Source organism: Pogoniulus pusillus, chromosome 17, assembly GCF_015220805.1.
Source record: "Pogoniulus pusillus isolate bPogPus1 chromosome 17, bPogPus1.pri, whole genome shotgun sequence".
NCBI lineage: Eukaryota > Metazoa > Chordata > Aves > Piciformes > Lybiidae > Pogoniulus > Pogoniulus pusillus.
Window position 1 is genome coordinate 3,019,841 of NC_087280.1, and position 8,577 is coordinate 3,028,417.

Sequence of the window (8,577 nt, forward strand, 5' to 3'; positions counted from 1 at the left end):
TAGCTGGAGGATGATGAGTGGGCAGCTGGAGGATGATGAGTGGGTGGCTGGAGGAGTATGGATGTCTGGAGGAGGATGAGTGGGTGGCTGGAGGAGTATGGATGTCTGGAGGAGGATGAGTGGGTGGCTGGAGGAGTATGGATGGCTGGAGGAGGATGAGTGGGTGGCTGGAGGAGTATGGATGGCTGGAGGAGGATGAGTGGGTGGCTGGAGGATGATGAGTGGATGGCTGGAGGAGGATGGATGGCTGGAGGAGGATGAGTGGGTGGCTGGAGGAGGATGGATGGCTGGAGGAGGATGAGTGGGTGGCTGGAGGAGGATGAGTGGGTGGCTGGAGGAGGATGAGTGGGTGGCTGGAGGATGGTGGGTAGCTGCAGGACAATAGAAGGCTTTCACTGGAGGCTTTTAAGGCCTGTCTGGATGTGTTCCTCTGTGATCTGTGTTACATAGCATTGTCCTGCTCTGGCAAGGGGGGGGAGGGGTTGGCCTCGATGATCTCCTTGGGTCCCTTCCAACCCTTTTAACCTCCTGTGATCCCGTGAAGGCTGCAGGCAGTGGGAGGCTGCAGGATGAGTGCTCCATCGGCTGCTTCTCGAGGCTTTGCTCAGCGTTTCCTTGCCGAGCAGAGATGATGACAACTCCCTTGTGACCTCCTAGCCCCTCGACTTAATGCCCTCCTTCCTCCTCCCCACCCCCACGCAGCCTCTGGGCTGTGTCCCTTCCCCACCGAGCCCTGCAGTGTGTGTGTGTGTGTGGGGCTCATCTTGTCCCGCAGCACCCCAAAGCCTTTCATCCCCTCTCAGACTCCCCATGTCCTCCAGAACCTCCCTGGGATATGCCCTGCAAGGACTGCAACTGGATGGACCCTGAACTTGGTGGGGGGAGGGGAGGAACTGGACTGGAACTGGGCTGGAATTGGGCTGGAACTGGGATTGGACTGGAAATGGATGGACCCTGAACTTGGCAGGGGGACAGGGGGAGGAACTGGACTGGAACTGGACTGGAAATGGTTGGACCCTGAACTTGGCAGGGGGGGGAACTGGACTGGAACTGGATTGGAACTGGAACTGGATCTGGACTGGAAATGGATGCACCCTGAACTTGGCAGGGGGGGGAACTGGACTGGAACTGGATTGGAACTGGAACTGGATCTGGACTGGAAATGGATGGACCCTGAACTTGGTGGGGGGGGAGGGAAGGAACTGGACTGGAACTAGACTGGAAATGGATGGACCCTGAACTTGGCGGGGGGAGGGAAGGAACTGGACTGGAACTGGAAGTAGACTGGAACTGAAACTGGATGGACCCTGAACATAGCTGGGGAAGGGGAGGAACTGGACTGGAACTAGATTGGAACTGGAACTGGAACTGGACTGGAAATGGATGGGCCCTGAACTTGGGGGAGGGTTGGGGGGTGGAGGGAAGGAACTGGACTGCAACTAGACTGGAACTGGAACTGGACTGGAAATGGACAGACCCTGAACTTGGTGGGGGGAGAGGGAAGGAACTGGACTGGAACTGGAAGTAGACTGGAAATGAAACTGGATGGACCCTGAATATAGCTGGGGGAGGGGAGGAACTGGACTGGAACTAGATTGGAACTGGAACTGGAACTGGAACTGGAACTGGAACTGGACTGGAAATGGATGGACCCAGAACTTGGCGGGGGGAGGGGAGGAAATGGACTGGAACTGGAACTGGAACTGGACGGACCCTGAACTTGGTGAGGGGGGAGGGGAAGAATTGGACTGGAACTAGACTGGAACTGGAACTGGACTGGAAATGGATGGACCCAGAACTTGGCAGGGGGAGGGGAGGAACTGGACTGGAAACTGGAACTGGAACTGGACGGACCCTGAACTTGGCAGGGGGAGGGGAAGAACTGGACTGGAACTAGACTGGAACTGGAACTGGACTGGAACTGGAACAGGACTGGAACTAGACTGGAACTGGACTAGAACTGGACGGACCCTGAACTTGGCAGGGGGAGGGGAAGAACTGGACTGGAACTAGACTGGAACTGGAACTGGACTGGAACTGGAACAGGACTGGAACTAGACTGGAACTGGACTGGAACTGGACGGACCCTGAACTTGGCAGGGGGAGGGGAGAAACTGGACTGGAACTGGAATTGGACTGGAACTGAAACTGGATTGGAACTGGACGGACCCTGAACTGGGCGGGGGGGGGGGGGGAGGCGGAGGGAAAGGGGGTGGGGGGAGGGCAGGCTTGGTGTAGCAGCTCCAGGGGGGAGGCGAGAGGGTGGAGGAAGGGCCCCCGCAGCAGCTTTCCAGCGGCAGGAGCGGGTCCGGTGCCATGGAAAACAACGGGGAGGAAAAAAAAAAGGCCAAAGCCCGAGGGACGGGGAGGGGAGGAGAAGCCCGACCAGGGCTGAGGGAACCACAGATCCCATTTTCCTAAACCCTTTTCCCCCTCCTTTCCATCCCCCCCCCCCTCCTACCGCAGGCAATTCCAGAGGAGCGGCTGCCGTCGGGGCTCCGATCCCCCCGAAGCTGCCGGTGAATGGGGTTGGAAGGGAAGGGGGAAGGAGGGAGAGGATTGGGGTGGGTGGGGGGAGGTAGAGAAGGCTGGAGGGAGGGGTGTAAGTAGGGGAGGGGAGGTGTCGGAGGTGGGGGGGGGGGGGTTGTTGAGTGCTTATTCACAGCTCTGGTATGCGATGTGTCGGCCTTGCTCACACCCCCACTCTTATTTCTCCCCCCTCCTCTGGGTTGCTTCGACTCGGGGCGGGGGGGGGGGGGGGGTTTGCTAGAAGGATAGGGGTGGGGAGGGGGCTGGGAAGGGGTTAGTTAGGATGAAAGAGGGCAGGGGTTGGAAGGGTGCTCCTGGAGTGAGCCCCCCCCTACTCTATGTCCCCGTTGTGTTGCTCCCTCTCTCCCCCCTCCACCTCCCACTCCAGCATCCCTTAGTAGGGTGATGGGGATCTACCCCTGCAAGCTAGGGGGGGACGGGGGGGAAAGGAATGGGACACCCCCAAATTGAGCTCCACCAAAGGCATTATCCAAAGGGATATACACACACACACACACTGCTGGATTCTCACCCCTCCAACACCCCCCAAAATGCCTTTGGGGCTCCTTCTGCAGCCCTTGAAACCCAGCCAGGTTGGGTTATCCCTGCAGGACAGGACCCTTTGTGTCCTGTGTGTCGTTGTGTGTGTGTGTATGTGTCCCCCTCGCCCCCCCCGCCTCCAAATTGCTGTGCAAGACTTCTTCAACCTCAGCCTTGCCAATAGAATGTCCCAACCCCCCCACCCCCCATCCCCTATTCCCGACTCCAGGGACTGGGGAGACTGGAAGGAGCAAGCAGAACTTGCCCACAAAGCAGAGACAAAAGCGTTCTGGCTGCCAACTCCTTACCAGAGCCGCGGGTTTAACCTCTTCCTTGGTGGGACACAGCTTCCAGGAGCCGGGAATCAGTTCCCGTTGCAAGGCGAGGAGGAGAAGGAGGAGGAGAAGGAGGGGGTGGGAGCGAGGAGTTAGCTCGGCAATGTTTTTGCTCTGTGAACTTCCAGCAGTTAAGGCTCCCTCACACATTGCCTCTGGCTGTAGAAGAAACGCTTCCAAAAGCTGTTTTTTAGGGGAGGGTTTGGTTTGCTTTTGGGTTTGCTTTGCTTTTGGGTTTGCTTTTGGGTTTGCTTTTGGGTTTGCTCTGCTTTTAGGTTTGGTTTGCTTTTGGGTTTGCTCTGCTTTTAGGTTTGGTTTGCTTTTGGGTTTGCTTTTGGGTTTGGTTTGCTTTTTGCTTTGGTTTTTGCTTTGCTTTTGGGTTTGGTTTGCTTTAAGTTTGGTTTGCTTTTAGGTTTGCTTTTGGGTTTGGTTTTGGGTTTGGTTTGCTTTTGCATTTGCTTTTGGGCTTGCTTTGCTTTTGGGTCTGCTTTTAGGTTTCCTTTTGGGTTTGGTTTGCTTTTTGGTTTGCTTTTTGCTTTGCTTTTGGGTTTGGGTTTGCTTTTAGGTTTGCTTTTGGGTTTGCTTTGCTTTTAGGTTTGGTTTGCTTTTGGGTTTGCTTTTGGGTTTGGTTTGCTTTTAGGTTTGGTTTGCTTTTGGGTTTGCTTTTGGGTTTGCTTTTGGGTTTGCTTTTGGGTTTGTTTTGGGTTTGCTTTGCTTTTGGGTCTGCTTTCGGGTCTGCTTTCGGGTTTGGTTTGCTTTTTGCTTTGCTTTTGGGTCTGCTTTTGGGTTTGCTTTAGGGTTTGCTTTGCTTTTTGCTTTGCTTTTGGGTTTGCTTTGCTTTTGGGTCTGCTTTTGGGTTTGCTTTAGGGTTTGCTTTGCTTTTTGCTTTGCTTTTGGGTTTGCTTTGCTTTTGGGTCTGCTTTTGGGTTTGCTTTTGGGTTTGGTTTGCTTTTTGCTTTGCTTTTGGGTCTGCTTTTGGGTTTACTTTAGGGTTTGGTTTGCTTTTGGGTCTGCTTTTGGGTTTGCTTTGCTTTTGGGTCTGCTTTGCTTTTGCATTTGCTTTTGCACTTGCTTTTGGGTTTGGTTTGCTTTTTGCTTTGCTTTTGGGTTTGCTTTTGGGTTTGCTTTGCTTTTTGCTTTGCTTTTGGGTTTGCTTTTGGGTTTGCTTTTAGATTTGGTTTGCTTTTTGCTTTGCTTTTGGGTTTGCTTTTTGCTTTGCTTTTGGGTTTGCTTTGCTTTTTGCTTTGCTTTTGGGTTTACTTTGTCTTTTTTTTTTTTATTGTTCTTTTCCCATGACATGGAGAATAAAAAGAAGATGGGGATGGAAGTGGAGCGAGGAGGGGGAGGGGAAGTGGTGGTTTGAGGTTGGAAAGAGCTCTTGGAAGATCTCTGCTGGCCCCGATGGGGAAGGCTGTGATGGGAAAGAGCTGTGCTTGCTACAGCCTCAGCTCCCAACCTTTCAGCTCCCACTTTTCAGCCCCAGAGCTGGAGAAGGAGCATCTTTGGGGGGTGGTGGTGACCAAAAAGAGGCATTTCTTCATCTGGTGAGGGAAGGAAAGGGTTGAAGGGGAAGTTCCTTGCTCACAGTAGGTAGGGCTCTGCTTTTTTGGCCAGGAAATGCCTTCTGCTGCTTCCTCTTAAAATTTGGCACCAAAGAAGCCAAGATCTCTGCCTGGGCTCGACCTATCCCGTTCATTGCCCCCCATCTCTGTTCCCAGCAGGAAGGATGAGGCCCCTGCTCTGCTGCCTGGGGCTGACAATGCTCCTTGGGTCCTGCCTGGCTTGTCCCACAGCCTGCTCCTGCTCCCTCAAGAAGAACGGGAGGCTGTTGGCTGAGTGTGCCTATAAGGATCTCCAGGAGGTGCCCCAGGGGCTGTCCTCTAACGTCACCATCCTCACTTTGTCAGCCAACAGGATCAGTCGGCTGGGGCAAGGCTCCTTCGCCGAGGTTCCCGAGGTGCAGTCGCTGTGGTTGGGCTACAACCAGATCGGGCTGGTGGAACCTGGAGCTTTCGCCTCCTTGGTGCACCTGAAGAACCTGGACCTGAGCCACAACAAGATCTCAGCCTTCCCTTGGCAGGACCTCCGGAACCTCAGCGGGCTGCAGATCCTGAAGCTGAACAACAACCGCCTGGGGGGGCTGCCCCGGGATGCTTTCCCTTCCCTGAAGGACTTACGCTCCCTCTGGCTCAACGACAACGAGCTGACCACTCTGGCCGAGGGCACCTTCGACAGCCTGCCCTCCCTCTCCCAGCTGCAGCTCTTCAACAACCCTTTCAACTGCTCCTGCAAAGTCTTCTGGCTGAAGAAGTGGACCGAGAACACCTCCGTCTCCATCACCAAGGGAGGCTCCACCTTGTGCGCGGCTCCCGGCAGGCTGAAAGGCAGGGCTGTGACGGACATCCCCGACCATCACTGCGTGGCACCTTCGGCTCAGCTCACCTACCTCTCCAACCCGGGCAACGCCGTCCCTTACGACGGCTTGACGCTGAGCTTGCACTGCAGCGTGGCCGGCAGCCCTCCGCCGGAGATCAGGTGGAAGATTCACACCTCCGCCTCCCGCCGCCGCCTGGAGATCAGCGGCCCCAACGTGGCCAGGGATGGCAACGGCAAGCAGAGCCCGGAGCGTTTCTTGGTCTTCAAGAACGGCACCATGGCCATCCCCAAGTTCAGCAAGGAGGATGAGGGCATCTACACCTGCTTGGCCGTCAACGATGTGGGCAGCCGAGAAGTCTCGGTCAACGTAGCTTTGGCAGGCTCGGAGAACCCGGCTGAAGATTGGCTGAGGGATGAACCCCAGGCCAGCCACCTCGGGGGGGGGAGCTGTTCCAAAGGGGATGAAATGGATCCCTCTGGCGCCGGGGAGAAGCTGGTGATCGTTTATCACATGCCCAAGGGTTCCAAGAGCAGGGCTGGGGGAGCGGTGCCCCAGCTGCGCCTGGGGACCCTGCTGTTGGCTCTGGGCGTTGCAGTCTGCTGGTAAAGGAGGGGGGGGGGCCCCCCAACACACTGCCACCTTCTTTCTGTAGCGTTTATCTTCAAGTAGTGCCATGCCTTTGCTGAGCTTCTGGGAGCTGTGGGCAGTGGAAGGGGCCCAGGGGCTGGGGGTTCAAGCCCCTCGCTTAGATGAGGGTCAGGGCTGGGCTCGCCAGCGGAGAGCTTCCAAGCGGCTCAGAGCAGAGCCTCCAGGTGGCCACAGCTGCCACCTCCTGGCTTCTCTCCTTTCTGAGACCGAAGTGCAGCTGCAGGGTTCAAGTCCACCCTCGACGGGGTGACCTCACCTATCCCCAGAGCCCACCTCCGTGAGCCCTCCTCTCCCCGAGGCAGCCGGCAGGGAGCTCTCTCAGAGAGGATCCTGCCCATCCAAAGGCACCAGAGATGACAGTCCCAGCGCCCAGCCCCTTGGCCAGGGGCATCCTTCCTGCCACCAACCTCACTTGAAGCACCAGCAGCAGTAGGACCAGCTAGAGTGTGAGAAGAGCCCACGGGTCCCAGGGCAGGTGGCTCTGGGGGTGGGGGGCAGAGATCAGGTGGTGCTCTGCAAGTAGGAGGAGTGCAGTAGGAGATGTTGGATGGAGGCACAGGCTTGGGTGAGGCCATTTTTGTGGGGCAGAAGGAGGCTTTCCACAGGCTTCATCCCTGCAGGAGCACAAAGGGCTCCTGCTGGCCTGGGTGCTAGGAGCAGGGAGGGTACCTGCACCCTCCCTGCATGTTGCAAGGTCAGGCCCCACCACCCTCAGTGCCTCTTCCAGATGGCATTCAGCTGATTCCCCTTCCCCTTCCCTTCCCTTCCCTTCCCTTCCCTTCCCTTCCCTTCCCTTCCCTTCCCCTTCCCCTTCCCCTTCCCCTTCCCCTTCCCCTTCCCCTTCCCCTTCCCCTTCCCCTTCCCCTTTCCCTTTCCCTTTCCCTTTCCCTTTCCCTTCCACTTTCCCCTTCTCCACCCCTTTCCCTTCCCCTCACCCCTCTCTTTCTCTTTTCCCTTCCCCCTTCTCTTCCCCTTTCCCTTTCCCTTGCCTCCCTTTCCCTTTTCCCTTTCCTTCCCCCTTTCCCTTTCCATTTTCCAACCCCCTTTCCCCTTCCCTTTTCCCTTCCCATTCCCCTTTCCCTTTGCTTCCTCTTTTCCCTTCCCTTTCCCCTTCCTCTTTCCCTTTACCCCTCCCTTCCCCTTTTCCCTTTCCCTTCCCTTCATATTTTCCCTTTCCCATTTCCCTTCCCCTTCCCCTTTCCCTTCCCTTCATATTTTCCCTTTCCCATTTCCCTTCCCCTTCCCCTTTCTCTTCCCTTCATATTTTCCCTTTCCCCTTTCCCTTTTCCTCCTTCCCTTTCCCCTTTCCCTTTTCCCCCTTCCCTTTCTCCTTTCCCTTTCCCCCCTTCCCTTTCCCTTTCTCATTTCCCATCCCTTTCCCTCCTTCCCTTCCCCTTTTCCCTTCCCCATTCCCTGAAGCCTGCAGTCCAAAGCACTCTGCTGGGCTGGTCCCACTGAGCTGCCCTGCTCCAGGCTGGACCCCAGCAGGGAGGGACTGAACCCAAAAGGATTTCTCTGCTGGGAAAGCCAGTGGAGGCTGTGGGATGGAGCAGGGGAAGGAAGGGCTGGGGAAACCCAGCAGCCAGGCAGGAGCTGAGCTGACTCACAAGCCTTAGACATGCTCCTTAAACGCTTCAGCATCCCCACGCAGGACACTTGACTGCCCCAGGCTGCTGGGGGACCCCTTGGCTCACGGTGGAGGCATTGAGCATCTTCACCTCCCCCACCCCCAGCAGTCTGGGGCTGGTTCCTTCTCTCAGTGCTTGCCTGCAGGATCCATCGGGATCTATCCCTCCCCTCACCCCCGGCCCTGCAGCTACCCTCTCCTCGTCGCCAGTGCTGCACCCACGGCAATAAAGAGCTTTTGTTGGGTTTCTAAACTGCCTCCTGCCTCTCTGCACCCCTAAACCGCTCGGATCCAGCAGCCTTTCCCCCTCCCTCAGCTGCCCCAAAACCCTCCCTCGGCTGTAGACATCCTGTATTGTCCTGCCAGCTCCCCCCAAAACTCTCCCTGTGCTCTATTACTCCCCCAGCACCCCCAAAGCCCTCTCAGTGCTGTATCACTCCCCCAGCACCCCCAAACTCTCCCAGTGCTCTATCACTCCCCCAGCACCCCTAAAGCCCCCCCAGTGCTCTATCACTCCCCCA

At 56.6% G+C, this 8,577-nt stretch overlaps 1 protein-coding gene across 1 annotated transcript; it reads left to right on the forward strand.

The window, feature by feature from the left end:
* Positions 1 to 2,242: 2,242 nt before the first annotated feature.
* Positions 2,243 to 8,309, forward strand: LOC135182800 (immunoglobulin superfamily containing leucine-rich repeat protein-like). Its single transcript, XM_064157254.1, has 2 exons — positions 2,243 to 2,519; positions 5,123 to 8,309. Exon 2 carries the CDS (start codon positions 5,131 to 5,133, stop codon positions 6,385 to 6,387), a length of 1,257 nt encoding a protein of 418 aa, XP_064013324.1. The 5' UTR covers positions 2,243 to 2,519; positions 5,123 to 5,130; the 3' UTR covers positions 6,388 to 8,309.
* The last annotated feature ends 268 nt before the right edge of the window (positions 8,310 to 8,577 follow it).